Consider the following 17,572-nt stretch of genomic DNA (forward strand, 5'->3'; position numbering starts at 1 on the left):
TCAATTATCCACATCGATTAACACCATAAAATAGACTTCTAATTTTGGCATTAACGCCCTGCGATATACACTCATGCACAAAATAATCAGAAACTTGAAGAAGAGTTGCATTTTATTTTTGCATTCATCATAGTTACCATTATCACTGGGGCTACTGCTAAGCCATAGTCAGACGGTCTTTCCAGTTATTACTCAATGTGTAAGTGTTGTAGAGCACAATTTTATCATTAATTTGTTCACTCGATAAGTGCACATATCCTTAGGAAATATTAATAATTTGTAATTGAATGTTTCTATAATATGTGATAATTTTTTCGGAGCATTATGCATTGTTATAACTTTAGGTATTTTCAATCAAGCCAACAATTCTAAACAGTTAAAGAAAAGTATGTCCGTCTCCAACTGATAAGTTCCGCATATATCTAGCATATTACTGAACATATTAGTTATGACAGGGTCATACTTTATACAGCCTGTATGCTCAAAGAAATCTCAAAATTGAGATGCCACACAATTTAGCTCAACAAGTTGAGCAAATATGGACATTGGTATATAAATGCCCGTAAAGGTGAGGTTTTATTATTGGAGTTGTAACTTAAGGGAGATAACTTTCGCGAAACCAAAATGGCGACCACTTCTGAAGATCACCAAGACACCAAGAAGAGGAAGCATGATGTGGAAATAATAAACGAGAAAGATTCAGATACATGCGTCTTTCGTGATTTCCAGATTTGCAGGATTTTGCGAGAAGATGCTCGAAATAAAATGGTTATTCTTCATGGTAATTTTGAGGGCGACCCTTCCAAAGATGCGGTTGTCATCTTGGAAAAGCTTCCTTTTGTCCGTGAGAAGCTTCAGAATACCTTGCGTTCAAAGGAAAGCAAAACTGAGACGACTCTGAGTAACGATATCTACAGCACGCATCAAGTGTTTTCTGCGCGAATTGTTCCGGGTATTTTTTTTTTTTTTTTTTTTGAAAGTAGAAATACTCTAAAGTATCCCGTGATCTTTCAGTAGTCTTGTTATATTGCTTTAGTTCGCTATGTCATTAACAATAAATTAATAGAGCAGGCTCATCGTCTGACAACAAAGCAAGTTCTTCAGGAGTAGTTTGTTTTTTTTTTTTTTTTTTATTTCCAGGTTATCGCAGACACGGTAAGGAAAACAAAACCGTCCCTGCTGCGATCTTTTATTTCGATTTTTCTAGTCTCTACCCAACCCCCACAAAAAAAAGCCCAGCAGATTAAAATTGTTATTAATTATATCATTTAAGATTCGCTTCTACATAAAACTTTTTTTATATCTTGTAATGCGACAAAAGCCACAGTCGTCTGCTGTCAAGAAAGTGTACCCTCTCTAGCTGAAGTATTGACACTATCACATTCCCACCCTTTCTATTTCTTGTACTATTGTTCTCTTCTTCACAATCTAGATATTTTTCCTTTGAGTTATCTGACCATTACAAAACCCTCACTCGTGTAATTGTGGTTTAGTTGTTATTTAATTTTTCAGACTCAAAAGCTACAATGATTTACCCAGCAACTAACAAACATATCGATAAATATAGTGAACATCCAGCCTTTATTGTGCGAGAAACTCCAGAGCTGTATGCAACAGTCACTCTACCATGTCTCCAGGCCAGCAAATTCAGCACTCAGGTAAAAGTAATATAGATACCGTTTATCCATTAGATATACATCCATACAGGTCATCTTTGGGTCTTGAATAGTTGTTTAACAAAGACATCATCATTAACATTAGCATGCACCATTTTTCATATTTCATCAGACTGGGCCATTCATCATCTTTAAATGATCCCTCATGACCACATCAAGATAATGAACGAGAAATAGCAATGAATGAATTTACATGGTATTTTGATTTTGCATCATTTTCCCCAAAACTTTTAGCATGTTTGATTATTTGCTAAATGTGTGCATTCCTTCCTAACGTTTAAAGTTTTTCTCCAGATGTCCTGGTTTTCACTTTTCATGAACACTCAAGCATAAATTATTCGTTATTGTGCACCCAAAACAGTAAAGCTTCTTTTTTCTATTTATTGCCAGTGGAGGCAAAAAACGTGCTAAAAATGGTCTCTTTCAAATAGTTCAGTTTCTAATTGTATAGAAATCTTTTCTGATTAGAAAAGAAAAAAACATTACATGTTGCTGAGAGCCATGCTGAGACCACGAACTTGTATTACTGGACTGCTGGCAGATGATTTTTTTTTCCAGTTAACTGTTAAAACTAGGCAGTTGTGTACAAAGCTTCTGGTTCATTCGCATTCATTGTTTAGGCTCAGGGTTAGGGTGAGACGCAAGAGGCTAAGCGTTAGTCTTGGCAAACAGCAATCTACCTATACATGTCTGCGCTGAGACCTTTTGCATACTTTATATTCATGAATTGTAACATTTTTTTCTTTGAGTGAGAGGTCAATTGGTAAGAGAATTACATTATATTTCTTGCTTTTATCTGTTCTGTGGTGTCCAGTGACTTTTGCTTACTCATTCAAGAATAAATGAACTGTGTAAAAGTATTCCCTAGTGTGTAACAATATTTTTTTCAGGTCTTTGTTGGCATGCAGGAAGTACTGTTGTTTGATGATTTTAGCTTAAAATCGTTTATTTGATGTTCATGTTTTCTTTCTTTCTTTAGTGGGTAAGCAATATATTGGAGAAGAAGTCTGAGGCTGATCGCATAGTATTTGAAGATCCTGATCCAGAAACTGGTTTCATTTTATTGCCAGACATGAAATGGAACCGCACAGACTTGGATTCTTTGTATCTGGTTGCAATTATTCACAAGCATGGAATTCACTCTATAAGAAATTTAACAGCTCAACAGTTACCATTGCTGCAAAATATCTTGGACAAGGGAAAAGTGAGTACTTTGTCCATGAAAAACTACTAACAATCTAGCTCTTCAATTATGCACAAGAAAGAGTAATACTTTAGAGAGATGTCTGTGCTGAATGTTACTTTTCCCTTGGATGAATCTACAGTCACTGTAGGCAATATTGTGATCATTGTTTACAGTGCATCGTTGCATTATAAATACAGTGCAAATGTTTGACTTGTAGCAAGTGTTACAATGTCCACAGAAATGCTACTACTATGACAGCTGTCTTTTTCACTGAATGCAGCATTATCGCTCATATGATTAATTTTGATGATCTTATTTGTTGTAATGCCTGATCTGCATATAAAGTGACAGATTTCGTTTTTTCTGATTACTTCCAGGCTGCCATTTTCGATCAGTTTCAAGTTCCTGCATCAAAACTGCGCATCTATTTTCATTATCAACCATCTTATGCCCACTTGCATGTGCACTTCACTCATGTGAAATTTGATGCACCTGGTTCAGACTGCCTCAGAGCTCACCTTGTAGAAGATGTTATCAGCAACCTACAGATAGATGGTGATTTTTACAAGAAGAAGCTGTTGATGTTTGTTGTCCGTGAGCATGAAGACCTATACAAATCTTATAAGGCAGCTGGGCATTTTGAATAAAGGGATTGTTGAGTGAATATTCTGTTTGTCTTATAAGCTCTCTTGTATAGAAAATCTTTGCTTATTGTCATCAATAGGTTCTTGGAAAAGGCAACTTTCAAACAGGCTGGTTTCTGTATTTCTGGCAAAGATGTAAAACGTGGGAGGAAACTTGAGTACCCAGAGAAGACACACAGCCATGGTAAACTCCATACAGCAGTCCTGACCTAAAACTTTTTCTAAAACCTTAAATCACCTCATAAAATGAGGGCTTGCAAATATCTTTGTGCATTACATTTTGACAGCTTCATTTCAGCATTTAATTCAACAATCATGGGACCTTTCAAAATCATAGGTAGTCATGTTAAGCTTTATACTGACTTTGTATATCTCACTTTGCAGTTGTGGTAAAGAAAACATGCCATCTTTTTCCCAGGAAAGTCTGATTCCCTAACCAACAGAATTTCTGTAGTCTAGAGAGGAAGAAATTTTAGATATAATGACACTGAATATTTTTAAACATCATACAAAATCATTCCACGCAAAACATTCTGGCCCATGCACACAACACCCCTCCTACCCACACAAACGAACTACATAAGACATTGAAACTATCCTGAATGACATGCCAATTAGATTTATTCAAGCTTTTGAAAATTTCTACACATTAATCAACAGTTTCATCACTTAAGTTTTAGACACCTTGCTGGCCATCAGAAATACTACAAGGTGAAAAAAAAAAAATGCAATGTCTGAAACAGGCATTTGAACAGCATTCAGCAGAACTGTGCAACTGAGAACACTACAAACCTTAAATAGTAAAATCGGTACATTAGTACTAACAAGACTGCCAAAATCAGTTTGTCTAGCAGCAAAACAAAAGAAATGGTGTCAGAGCAAGATGATCTCTACATTTACAGTAGCACTAACATTTGCTAACAATTTGATCGAACTTTCTGACATTAGGCATCACATTTCACGTTTTTCGCTTCAAGAATAGGAGGGGGGAGCACAAAAAAGGGACATTTAACAATATACAATACCAATCTGCACACTTGCGCTCAACAACTCTTCACATCATTCTCTTGGAAGTCCAAGCAAAACGCATCACAGCTAAAATCTCTCCTTTAAGGTCTCAAATGCTTTCTTTGAAAAACAAAAAACTTAAAGTTTTTTTTTTTTTTTTAAAAAGGGTTTAAGTGGCCATTAACAGCACACACTTGTTTTAAATTTACTTGTGTTTCTTGATCTTGAAGCCTTGTAACAAACATTTTCAAATTAAATGTCATGGTAAGTACGCAAGGATTTTAACATTTTTATTTTGCCAAGATTATGAACAACTTTCCCAGAATTTTTATTTGAGTCCCACACAAGCAATGTGTGTGTATGGTGTTAATTTACTGAACTTCCTAGATTATCTACTTGCTACTTTGGAGGCATAACAATCCACATTTTTCTTCAATTCTTTGGTTCTACTGCTTTATTCAATTTGTTCACTTTTAAAAATTCAAGTTTTTATAAAGAAATTATTTTTAAGACAACAGCAAAAACTAGTGCAAATCTTTCTATTTTACGTTTTGTTAAATCCAAATCCACAGAACAATTTTCCTTGGCAGGTTTACCATTTTTATCTCAAAATTTTATAATGCACAGGATACATAAACCATCGCTCATGCATGTGTGAAAATGATCTGTTCTATAGTATAAATATGCACACAAAAGTCTGCATGTTAAAATTGTTCACTATATTAGCCTCCATACACGATATTGTTCTGCACATTTATACTTTCAAAATGTCTCTTCTTAGAAAAGCTGTGTTCTGCAAGTATGTCTGGTGGACAAAAACCGTTTTCGCAGAAGCTGGGATTCTAAAGCACAGTAGCAAGTCTGTTAATAAGAAAAAAATACCGCAAATTTCCTATTTTGAAACTGAATGCTGTCAAATTTTCTCTCATCTAGCACAGTAGCTCTGAAAGTTACACATTTGGATTACTAGCTTCTAGGTCCCTACAGTGTCTCAAAATGACATGGTTAGTTCCTAGGTGGTAAAACAATGGTAGCTAAAACAATCCAAATTATGCTTCAAATTACAACTACCTTGGGCAGACAAAAACAAGGCAACATAATGAAGCTGAAAATTTCATATATCTATTAAGGTCTAAGTTATTAGCCCACCTCAAATTCACAATGGTAGGTGCACAATCGGAAAGGTGAAAAGGTTGTCTTACCAATATCTAAATTTTGCCTTTTCATGATGCTGCATGTACTAACAAGTGTGTAGTGAACAAGAATTCAAGTGCGCAAGTTATCTAAAACTTTTCTTGTTGTACCATCATCTACATCTTTACTTCTCTTACAATCAATCTGTGGGACTGGTAAAGTTATTATTGTGAAAAGGAAACTACGGAAGCCAATTCGAATATGAACAGACATGATTCACAATGACAATAAATACACTATGCCTCATTGCCTGTGCATGAATTTGGTTACACAGCAGTTAGTACTGAAGACCAAACTTAGGAGGAATGAGCATTTGAATCACCACACATAAAGTGCTTATAAAATTCAAAGGATAAAAACGCTCTACTTGCATTAGTATACATAGAGCAAGAGATATTAACTCTGCCAAAATGTGCAGCCTTACAGGTTTTAGTCACTATGTTTGGTAAAGTCAATGTACCAACACACACTCTAAAGCAAAAAAACTGTTAACACATTTTCACATTCACTAAATTGACTATACACAACTGTTTACAAGCTTAAATCACATAGTTTAATGACTTATATATCTTTGTATTTAACTGTATTACAGATGACACCCTAGACTTTTCATTACTTTTCCTTCTCTAAAATTCGTGTGCTGAATAGTTCTCAATGCAAGGGAAAAGCTTAAGCACTAAAAAAAAAAAAACATACATAATTCACTATGCACTCACTCATGGCTACCAAATCGATCTATACTTTGTTTTGTACCAAAAATGAAGCACAACATACTGAAGCTCATTAATCATAAAATGTTGCTGAAAGAAATTCCTTAACCACGTTATTTAAAGTAAGCCTGTTTTCTTGAACATTTAACAGGCCTCTCACTCAGTGATACAATGCAAATTAAAAAAATACATGGTGCACAGTGAAATGCGAAGAACAATCGCACAATCCTGCTGAGCAGTTTATTTATCACCTAACAAATTCTTTAATCTCTGACAAAGGGTGTCAAAATGGGAATGGGGGTTGAGATGCATGACTCCAGACAAATGTAGCACTCTTCACCTGAAAGCTTAGTGAAACAAAAATCATAGTATATAATCAACTGAAAAAAATGTGTTGCCATTAGAGACATCACAAAAAACACAGCCAAATAACTGCCCTAAAGACTATATATATGGTTAACAAGACCATTAAAATATCTGTTAATGAGCTGGTCCTAGGTATTCTTCACTAATGCCATCACAGCAAAAAAATGTGAATATTTTTAAATTAACTTTAATTTCTGCCACATATATCACACAATATAAAAGGACAGAAATGCTTCCACTGGTTAGTATAATTACTGCTAAATGAAAAAGCAAAGGTTATCAATGCATTTTACATGCCTACCAATACATTTCTGATATGCTCTCTGTGGTTTACTGTGGTGGAGAAAAAGATTCTTAATTCTCAAAATGAAATTACTTCCAAAATATAAATTTTCTTTTCCTGGAATACCACCATATAAAAGTCTACATTCAGTTCCTGCTGGAATAGAAGTCAGATGCAGAAGCCCTTTCTATAAAAGTTTGCTGTCAGAATAATCAATGCTAGTATCTTCAAGTTAAAAAGATAAATGTTCATCAAGTGCAGCTGAGCAGAGTCCATATAATGCATCTCCATCTCCCTGGTTTCTGCTGGTGGTGTACAATGGTAAATCTCAAGAGTTCAACAAGTTTGTGCTGTTTATTTTGTTGTAAAATTATCCGGCTTCATAGAACTCACTCTGACACACTGTCGTACTTAAGCACTTGGCCAACAGAACACATCACTCCCTTTCTATCAGAACACATAGCAAATTTAGGTAATATTCGGTTGCAAAAAAGAATGTAAATTTTAAAATGAAACTAAACTTCACACTGAATGATGATGATAGTGCACTTGCTCTTTTGATGGATATGTGCTTACGTTTTGTTCCAGCAAATAAATGACGTTATGCTGACAGTTCTGAACAGTTTGTTATTGAAGATCCGATGCTCAATCTTGAAGTTCACCACCATTTTCTGCTGAGGTGTCTGAGGTCCAGAGCGTAAGGTTGTCACGAAGGAGCTGCATTATTAGTGTACTGTCTTTGCACTCTTGATCTCTTACGTTGTCCAGCTCGTTAATTGCGGCATCAAAGGCTTCTTTTGCCAACTGGCATGCCTTCTCCGGTGAATTCAAGATCTCGTAGAAAAACACTGAATAATTCAGAGCAAGTCCTAAACGATTAGGGTGAGTAGGTGCCAACGAATTTTTGGCTACTTCCATGGCTTCGTTATAGGCTTCCTGTGCAGACTGGATGGCCTCTCCGCGGGCATCTTCGTCATCTTTATATTCAGCCATGTAACGCCAATAATCACCTTTCATTTTGAGGTAGAACACTTTCTCTTCGTCGGCGTCGGCGCTCTTAATAAGATGGTCCCGAAGAAGGCCAAGTACTTCATTACACGTGCTGTCCAGCTCTTGTTCCACTTTCTTACGGAACTCTCTCGCTGAATTTTTCTTGCTTTCGGTCTCGGCCTTTTGCTCGATCATGCTTATTACTCTCCACGATGACCGCCTTGCGCCAACAACATTCTTATAGGCTACAGAGAGCAGGTTCCGCATATCACAGGTAAGTTTTCCCTCTCGTTCGGTTACCTTCTTCATTGCTTTCGCCATGTCGTCATAGCGCTCTGCGTGTTCCGCCATAGTGGCGAACTGAACGAGACACGTAGTGTCTTTAAGGTTTTCCACCATTTTATTCACTGTATCTGCCATGGCGGCGTGCTCAACGGCTTCCAGCTAGCACGAATATGAGTGGACCTCCCACTCAATAATTTGTTTCAAAGGACTGCACACAAAATGGCGGCTGTCGGTTCGATTGTTGTCGTGCTGTTGGGCAAAACTTCCGTATGGATGTCAAAGGTCAAAGTTCATTGACGTATGTTGAACTTCAAGGGTTAACGACTCCTAAAAATATGGAACCACACATACCTTAAATGCTTAATCCTTTGTTTAAAATGACACATCAACTTCATTTTTGAAGGAGAAAGGTGAAGGATTCAGGCAAAAATTGCATATACAGAATTTGGGTCATCGCGGTGAGTTGTTTAGAATGTAAGAACAACTGCAGCCGCACACAGGAATGTACTCGCTATTCAAACTTTTACCTCCGTCACAAACGATATGTGACGAACGACCAGCATATGTTTGCTTAAGTTAATTCAGCCAAGACACTGCTGCGGAAAAAACGTACGTTGAACTAATTTTTTCGCATTTTATAAGATCACCATGCACTTACATAAAATCATAAAGATTGTATTGTTTCTTAATTCGACGAAACCTCGATCGTCTGTTTGCACGTGCCCTCCTCAAGGGGGATTTTTTTTTAAAAAAGAATGCGTGATTACAGTATGTAACATAGCAAAGTTTCTAATGTGGTGGGGTATCTACGTCGCAGCAGTATCGCTTTGGCGATTCTTTAATTTCCCCTCTCTCTCTGCACATGCACAGTCCAAATGGGCGGCATCTTAATTATAATTGCTAGTGTTGGGTGTTGGTCTACTTCAGTGATGCCCAACCTTTTTTGGCCTGCGGGCCATATCCCTTTTCGGACAGCCGTGTCGCGGGCCACTTCACCGCAAAAATACCAAAAAGAAAAAAAATAGAGCAGATACCATATTTTTATTAGAACAAGGTGTACTTACCATTAATTATGTAGTAATTAGTGGGATATTTGAAGTTGTTTTCCCGAAACCAACTTCTGAACGTCCGGCCTCATCGTAGAGACACCAAGTCGGAGCACTGAATCGAAATGTTCGTCCATTGAAAAAAAGATCGGGAAACGCCCCTAAGTGGGGATAAATACTTCTTCTTCCCTTTTTTCGTTTTTTTTTTTTTTATTACTAACATGCCGATTTCCTGCATTGTGGGCAAAAGTTTCTCGGGCCGGATGGCACCGCGTCGCGGGCCGGATATGGCCCGCGGGCCGTAGGTTGGGCATCCCTAGTCTACTTGATTGTATCCATGAACTTCGTATGTTCATATAAGTACCCTAATGTACGTACGTACTTTCGTGACATCACTTGTCCCTTTCAGTCCACAACCACGTCTTGCACCGTATTTCTCCAAAAATCTCAATCATAGCTGTACGAGACAATATGTATCAGACGAGACACGTGTGGGGGCCACTTCTTTTCCTTTTCTAGCCCCACATATGTACACTACCCAAATCGCTTCGTGCAGCGATCACCTTTCTAAGCTGTCAAATCTCGCGGAAGACATACCTCTTTCGTAATACTTCCAGTAGCCGGTGGTATATCCTTTTGCCACCATGCTCCCCACTCCACATACGCACTCTCTCGCACAACTCCCACCCCCCTTTGCTTTTGTAGTTTGCAACTGTGCTGCGTATATTTAGTTTCTCCTCATGCTTTTCTGTCCACGCGCACTGATTGAATTGCATTGTATATATGATTATCATCATTATTAAGGATCTTAGTCAAGAATCTTCTGCTAACTTTTTATAATTGTATTTTAGATATTGTAATTCATTATTATTATGTCTTTTAACTTCAAAACGTCTATCTGCATTCCGAGTGTTTCTCACGATATCTGTGGTTTCCCATCTTTTCCACTTGTATTGCACACACACACACCTCGATCATGTCAGAGTGGCGAGGTACTGACCATCATGATCATGCATTTGACTGTTGGATCTCTGACGTCACAACCTTTGCGATCCCAACCCTCGCCCTACGTCCATTCGAGTTGGGCAGGCTATCACTGGAGAATGCCTTGGTGCACAGCACATTAGATGTCCTCTTTATTAAATCTTAATTTTTTTAAATGTCTGCAATCACTTTTAATTGTTACCCTGCGGTTTCCGCTGCATAAATAGGCAGACACAGCTGTCGCCTCTGGGTGTCACACTGACAGAGAAACTCTTGGGCACAAAACAAACCTGGAAAAAACATTCCAGTTCATACTAACATCAAAAGTAGAAGCCTAGCAGGCACGTTATATAGAATGCACCAGGCGAAAACTTTTGTGAATATTTTTAGAAAGATATTTGAAAAGAATTTGACGGCGATCATCCGAGAAACGCCACAGCCAGCCACAACCCTTTTTAAAATTATTAATTTTTTTAGGGATGGGGCCTTATTAACGAGCCGCAAGAGTGAGGTCATATCCAGGTTTAATGTGAATGCAACTTATTCTTAACTCACACTGCGAAAGCCGAGTGAACCTCAGGTGTGAGCGCAGTGTAGCGTAACTGCAGCTTGCATTGACTCTGATCCTACGTACGTGAATGTAAGTTTTTACTTAATCGTACTGGTCGTTTTTATTCGTGTGCACTTAAATCATTTAAACCAAACACTTTTGGATTTTAAAAATATTAGGTCAGCAATGTTGAGCTGACCATGTTGCATTTACGCGAATATTGTAGTTACAGTGTCATGTGTAAAAATAGTGCAAAATTTGAACCTGGAACTATATAACGTTTGATCGAGATGAAATCGCATTTAATAAAGTAATCCATCATTAAAAACAAGCACAAAGCATAACATCCTATCAAAGCAATAGCAAAAAAGAAAATCAAGTTACTATAACTGCGACTAATCTGTCACGATTTTTTTTTTTTTAATGGAGATGGGGGTCCCTGACCATAAAAGTTGCGTCCCTTATAATGTAAAAGCAGTTTTGTCGTGTAGCACGACGCGTACCTCATGATTATCCACACTGTGACTCACTAATGTTTTACTTAGGCACGCGAGAGTTCCAAAGCTCGCAGGGTGCAGTTTTGCGAATGTGCGTGAGTCGTCTGCTAGACAGTCTAAATAACTGAATCATGGGAAATGATTTCTGTGAAAAATAAAACTGGTGAGACTTGAGCGGTCCCTTGCAAAGAAAATCTGGCTTCATATCTAAAACGTTATTTTTAGCATCTAAAATATTGTGACATGATGACGAATTCCTCTTCTTTTCGTTTCCATCCTTTTTTTTTTATTTTTCAAGGGCGATTCAGACGACGTCATCGTCATTAGTAGTTGGTGTACTGTACCTTGGGTTCTCAGTTTCAAACGTGTTTTAGTTTCAGTTCCCTTTAACGAAAAATTTCTCGTCGTGAAGTCGAATGTTGGTTACCTGCGTAGTGTCTACCGCTGGTAGTACTACACTATGACACGAAGATGAATTTGATGTTGCTTAAATCTTTTGTAGCTGATTTAAACACTTTTAGGGTGTGAGAATATATTGAAGGAAAGCAAAAGTTAGTAAAATTAATACCAGAAAATTGAGAAACGCGGAAAACTAATACACAACCCTCTTAAAACTGTATCAGACAATCACGTAAACAAGCATAACAGTAACACGTGCACACAGCACACTCATAAGTCATGAGCAAAGTAACAGAAATTACTTTTCAAAATTTTGAGGCATTCAATTAAAATTCTACAGAGCATATATTGAAAATTTAAACTTTAGGCCATGGAAGGAGACATGGTTCAAGTGCGTTAGAATAGTGGTTTCTGGTCACAGCCCTCATTTTAGATGGTTACTTATAAGTAATTTATTGTCATTAAAAATCTGAAGTCATGAATCATGGTCAATGTAAATATGTCAGCTTCAGGAGATTAAAGGAGTCACATTTGTTCTAGGTTTGACACCCCCACATAATTTTTTGAATATTTTCAGAAATCTTCCAACAATGACTGAGGCTTGAAATTGGATTGTCCTTAAAATACATCATCATGGGAAAAAGAGATGGACTTCAGCAACTGCATATTCTTTTTGTTATTGCTTGTCACTGGGCAATGTCTATTACACTTGTATTTGTCAACAAACATATGGTTAGCAGCAGCACTTTAGGTAAAAACCTTTTCCTAGTTTTAAATGCTAAATATTTTTAAGAGTTTCTAGGAAGATTCTAGAAATGAAATAACATAATGATGTTTTAATTTTATGTTGCGCCTTTCACATTAGCTACTACTGTAGTTGTTTTTTTTCGATAAGATTCATTTTTTATTAGGGTTTCAAGCCAGTGTCCTACTATGATGTGAATCCCCAAAATAATTATATCATAGGATCCAGTTTATTAGCTGCACACATACACACTCTTACCCCTTTTCTATTTAAATAGAAGTTTTACTAAACATTGGTATACTTTATTTTCAGGTCATGATCTCACTGTTGTCATCGCATGGTCTCAGAGTTTTGTCTCAGTCTTGGCTATTCTCATCGGAGCATCAGTCCAGATGCTGCTGGACCCATCAGCACGCTGGATAGCATCAAGCCCATCCCTGCTGTTGAACAGTGATGTCCTTGCTATGTCTTTTGCCTTTGTTGCAGTTCTTGTTCTGAATAATCTGTTACTGAAGCACATTGGTGTGGCATTTTACCAAGTTGCACGGTCTTCCACTCTTGTGTTTTCTGTAATGTTTTCAAGACTTTTTCTGCATGTTCCTATAACCGGCAAAATTGGATTTTCTTGCTTTCTTATCATATGTGGGTTTTTAATAAGTGCAGATGAAGAAAGAGCACTCAACAGTATAACTTTTGCTGGAATTACCTATGGTGTCCTAGCTAGCATGGTGGCTGCACTTTGTGGTATTTACTGCAAGAGGGTGGACAAAGTTGTGGATGGTGACTCCTTGAAAATAGCACTTTTAAACAATGGTAGCAGCATAATACTGCTTTTCCCTCTCATTTTTAGTACTGGTCAGTTTCACACAGCTTGGATGACAGGGCAGCTGTGGAAGGTAACGTTGTGGTGGCAACTGATAGTTACTGGGGTCATTAGCATGATGGTCGGATGGACTAGCAACAAGGTAATTAGCTTGACATCCCCTGTGACACACAATGTGAGCATCAATGCCAAATCACTCCTGCAGACAATACTGGCTGTGATTTTCCATGAAGAAAAAAAAACATTCCTTTGGTGGGTAGGAAATCTCCTTGTGATGCTTGGCATAATGTTGTATGCTACAAATAAATCTTCAACATCCAATGAAATAATCATAACAATACCTGAAAAAAAAGAAACAAGGTGACAAGGACATTTGGATGATCAAAACTGTCTTCTGTTGATGTTTCTTAAAGAAGGATTGGAAGAATATTTGAAATGTTTGTAATGAAAATTTTGTAATTGAGATCATCCTTTATAGGGATTAGAGCATATGTGCATTAATTTTTATACTTTTGCATATAATGTATATCTGTATTCATTGTATCACTATAAAAAAAAACTAGCTACAATGAAAATAGGCAGAACTGTTACAGCTTATTAAAGCTGCATGAAGAGCTTTTGAAAGCATACATTGCTGGAGAACCTTCTTGGTTTTATCTTATACATCACTGATGCCTGCAGTTACCATCATGGCTTCTGTGTGTATGATCTCCAAAGGCACTGCAAATATAAGAGTAACTCTTGTTATCCTAATATTCCTGAAGATACCTATCATCAGATGTAAAGCTTCCTAGGATTTGCGGGTTCAAACACAAACAGACCCTGGAGGTAAGAATTAAAAGGAATATGATCCTTGTTCATTCCAAGTATATTCTATAACTATGGCCTTTACTGTTTGGTTTTTTAAAAACTGTAATCAGCTTTCCTTTTGCATGATGTGGTAGAGCTGTAGTTTTATATAGCCTTTGTGTTCTGAACAGGTACATTTTAAAAGTTTAAAACTCAGACATACTGACAAGTGACAATACATTCTTGTATAAATAGGGTTAATTTTATTGATGCTTTTTTCATTTTGGTAGCTCATTAGAGATCTCGTGTTGCACTTAATACTATACATTACATAATTCAAGGATAATCTGTGTGCAAACACTTTCTTACAACTGAATCTAGTGAATTACAATGATAAAATTTTAATTTCAACCGTCGTCGTAAGTTTATTTCGTTTGTGAGTTAAAATCTTTTATCCCAGTTCCTGCAACATCACTTGATAGTGTTGTGGCAATATTAACATGGGCTTCAACCCTCTCCCTGTGACAACAAGCAGCTAACATGTTTATTTCATATGGTCAGCCTTTGTGTGCTTTAACACAAAGAAGACACCTCTAAGCTATGACTACACGCACAAAATAGAATGCTCACTCTTTCTGACAGGTAGGATAACTGAAGCTATAAAAAAGTATTTAAAAACTTTGACAACTTGTCTTTTAACCAGTCATCAAGTTTCAGCTTAGCTCTAAGTTACAGTTAGAACACAATTTACCAATTTAATTATTGAGCTCATTTTTTTATCTATATGTATATATTGAACTGTACATTGTGTAGTAACCCAATTTACCTTACAGTGGGGAGAACACGACAGAAAAGGCAGTCCACAGGGCTCTATATCTCGGTTTGTGTCCCTCCTTTCATGTTTCTTATTAAGCTGCACGTGTATAAACTGTCCTTTTTACATCAAGCATACCTTGCAGGATAGCCATGGCAAAACTGTTGTGATATATAACATAGCTATAGTGTGACATCCTCCTCTTTAGCTGCAGGCAGCATTGTTCCTGGACCAGCCAAAGTGTGCATGTTAAGAGTTTAATTATGCTCATTCCATTAATTGTTTAGAAACCTCTGTGACTATAAGTACTTTATTTCAGAAAATCTCCTTGTCTCAGAGGTTTCAGAAGCATTTTTCAAAGGACATCAATCTTCAATTGGATGAAAGCTTACAATAGTCAAGCTTACATAATCCTGCAAGCATAAGAAGATTGTGATAATTATTGGTTATCATTACTAACCTTTCTTCATAGATATTTCAATTTTTGATTACTTCTAAATCAGCAGCTTCGGGATTCGCAATTATTTTTACTATGTGCTATATCTGCAACTTATTTTTCAAACTTCATAGGATAGAAATATTAGTAAATATTACTTCTTGCAAGCAAATAAATAATTAGACTTAATAAGACCCTACACAGTCTTTAGGCTTCTTGATCTTGCTTTTTATGATCTTCATTCGTATAAGGCTTTGAATCACAACCTGAGATGACATGCAATATTTCAACACAGTTTAAAACTAAAAGGTCGCATATATACATGTGCTGGCAAGTGAGTTCTCACTTCTGAGGTCTGGTCGCAGATACGCTGTACCTGTATGTCGAACGAACCGTTACCGAAACTCGTTCATTCCGCGTGCCATTCACTTCTTCAATTCCACTAGCTGTGATGATGTGTCAGCCTGAGGTGACCTTGTGCGGGGTGCCAACTGAACCTCCTGTTGCTGTGTTACTATATGAGTGGGTGTGTGCGCACATGTGTGTGTATGTTGCCAGAATCTATTCCCTTTAATCTCCTACATATAATCTTCACTTTAGTGTGCTGGCGTGTCATCATACCTGTAATTGCCCTTGCGGATTAATAAAATTGTATTGTATTGCATTGTATTGTATATCCATTTCTCCCTGCTGTTGTCACAAATTTTAAGGGTTAACTTGCAAGGTTTGCCTGTGTTCTGTTTTGCGATTTTATAAATTTAGCTCCACAATTCATTTGCATGCACACATTTGCCAAGTCTTTGATATGCAGCTGCATCCATGACATTACAAATTCTTACCCTCATCCTTGTGATAAAACAGATCTTTAAAACATTTTATGGTCTTTATAAAGTATTTCATTTGCTTAACATTTTGTGAAACAATGAAGTTGTATTTTTTTCTAATAATTCTCACACCAAGATTAAATTCAGTAAGTGTTGAGATTTGTTTGGGATTTTAGAAAATAGATATTTAGCTGAAGAAAGTGAGTTGACAACATTTTCAGATTACAGTAATACATTATGCTGGTACATTAGATGAACAATTCGTCAAGTGGATTATTACCTTAAGTAATTGAAAGTGCATTTGTATATAGAGCCTTTTTCATTTTGTCAATTCATTTTGGGCAAATACAAGATCTGAAGAAATACTCTAAATGCTTGTACATCATATTCTCCATCTTTTATGCTGGGTTTTTTTCGCTCCTTAAATGTGTGAAATAATAAAGTATCTAACCCAGCTAGTTGTGTTATAATTGTTGGTAAATATATGTAAGGAATGCAGGATATTTAAAATGCCTCTAAAGATTGTGTATATTCTTGACCGTTAAAAAATTGTCATCAAAATACATTCACACTTGAAGTAAATGCATTTTATTTTAATTTCTGTTCTTCAGTTGTCTGTACACAATTAAATTCCTTGTTGAATTCCTACTGCAGTGTGTTCAGTTACTTTTATCCAATGACAATGCAGGACATTAAATCAATTTGGATAGGTATTTTCCTTGGGTACAGGTTACAACATATTTTTGAAAATAAAATTTTTGATTCTTCTTACAATGTTTAAATCCTTATTTATCCCATGTGTTCACTAAGCAAACACATTGAACAGATCACTAAATTGAAGATCCTATAAAGTGGGGAGACTACTACGCCTGGAAGCCCCATGGTAATCTGCCAGTCCCAAGCCCGGATGAAGGAGGAAGGTACTATATAGGGACCTGAAACATCAGAACCCTGTACGAGAGAGGAAAATCAGTTCAGGTAGCCCAGGCACCAAGCTCCTTCGGCCTTTGCGAGACATGGTGGAATGGCAACGGTCAGACCAGACTTTCGTCAGGGGAGACTATCATCTACTCCGGACATCAAGACCCTGACCATGACCACACACAAGGAGTAGCAGTACTGGTGACACCAGAGGCTGCAAGAGCACTAATAGCATGGAAACCAGTTTCCCCACGACTTGTGTCAGCCATGCTCAACTTTAACGGAACAAAGATCACCATTATCCAGTGCTATATATGCACCTACCTATATGCTAAAGAAGAGAAAAAGGAACACTTTTACAACTCCCTACAAGCACTGGCTGATCGTACTCCCCAACGAGAC

At 37.0% G+C, this 17,572-nt stretch overlaps 2 protein-coding genes and 1 pseudogene across 10 annotated transcripts; 2 read left to right on the forward strand and 1 right to left on the reverse strand.

Annotated features, from left to right (window-relative positions):
• The first annotated feature begins 599 nt into the window (after window positions 1-599).
• On the forward strand, window positions 600-3,526 carry LOC112556716 (m7GpppX diphosphatase-like). Its single transcript, XM_025225973.1, has 4 exons — window positions 600-952; window positions 1,513-1,658; window positions 2,656-2,880; window positions 3,240-3,526. The coding sequence occupies exons 1-4, from the start codon at window positions 625-627 to the stop codon at window positions 3,507-3,509; spliced, it is 969 nt and encodes a 322-aa protein (XP_025081758.1). The 5' UTR covers window positions 600-624; the 3' UTR covers window positions 3,510-3,526.
• A 581-nt stretch (window positions 3,527-4,107) lies between these two features.
• Window positions 4,108-8,598, reverse strand: LOC112556717 (annotated as a pseudogene).
• A 76-nt stretch (window positions 8,599-8,674) lies between these two features.
• LOC112556714 (GDP-fucose transporter-like) lies at window positions 8,675-16,810 on the forward strand. Of its 9 annotated transcripts, XR_003097808.1 has the most exons (4): window positions 11,395-11,582; window positions 12,396-12,569; window positions 12,876-15,055; window positions 15,791-16,810. XR_003097808.1 is itself a non-coding variant. In XM_025225970.1 (3 exons), exons 2-3 carry the CDS (start codon window positions 12,452-12,454, stop codon window positions 13,748-13,750), a joined length of 993 nt encoding a protein of 330 aa, XP_025081755.1. In that variant the 5' UTR covers window positions 8,675-8,800; window positions 12,396-12,451; the 3' UTR covers window positions 13,751-16,810. The 9 variants fall into 9 exon arrangements, 8 of the variants coding, with proteins under 8 accessions (XP_025081755.1, XP_025081751.1, XP_025081757.1 ...); XM_025225970.1 differs by lacking the exon at window positions 11,395-11,582 and adding an exon at window positions 8,675-8,800 and having other exon boundaries at window positions 12,876-16,810; XM_025225966.1 differs by lacking the exon at window positions 11,395-11,582 and adding an exon at window positions 8,808-8,951 and having other exon boundaries at window positions 12,876-16,810.
• The last annotated feature ends 762 nt before the right edge of the window (window positions 16,811-17,572 follow it).

This window comes from Pomacea canaliculata, linkage group LG2 (assembly GCF_003073045.1).
Source record: "Pomacea canaliculata isolate SZHN2017 linkage group LG2, ASM307304v1, whole genome shotgun sequence".
Classification (NCBI taxonomy): domain Eukaryota; kingdom Metazoa; phylum Mollusca; class Gastropoda; order Architaenioglossa; family Ampullariidae; genus Pomacea; species Pomacea canaliculata.

Excerpts from the sequence above, each read along its gene's own strand:
- LOC112556716 (XM_025225973.1), top strand. The coding sequence starts at position 625 with ATGGCGACCACTTCTGAAGATCACCAAGACACCAAGAAGAGGAAGCAT. Across the intron at positions 953-1,512 it reads TTCTGCGCGAATTGTTCCGG|ACTCAAAAGCTACAATGATT; the intron begins GTATTTTTTTTT and ends TTAATTTTTCAG. Across the intron at positions 1,659-2,655 it reads CCAGCAAATTCAGCACTCAG|TGGGTAAGCAATATATTGGA; the intron begins GTAAAAGTAATA and ends TTCTTTCTTTAG.
- LOC112556714 (XM_025225970.1), top strand. The coding sequence starts at position 12,452 with ATGGGAAAAAGAGATGGACTTCAGCAACTGCATATTCTTTTTGTTATT. Across the intron at positions 12,570-12,875 it reads GGTTAGCAGCAGCACTTTAG|GTCATGATCTCACTGTTGTC; the intron begins GTAAAAACCTTT and ends CTTTATTTTCAG.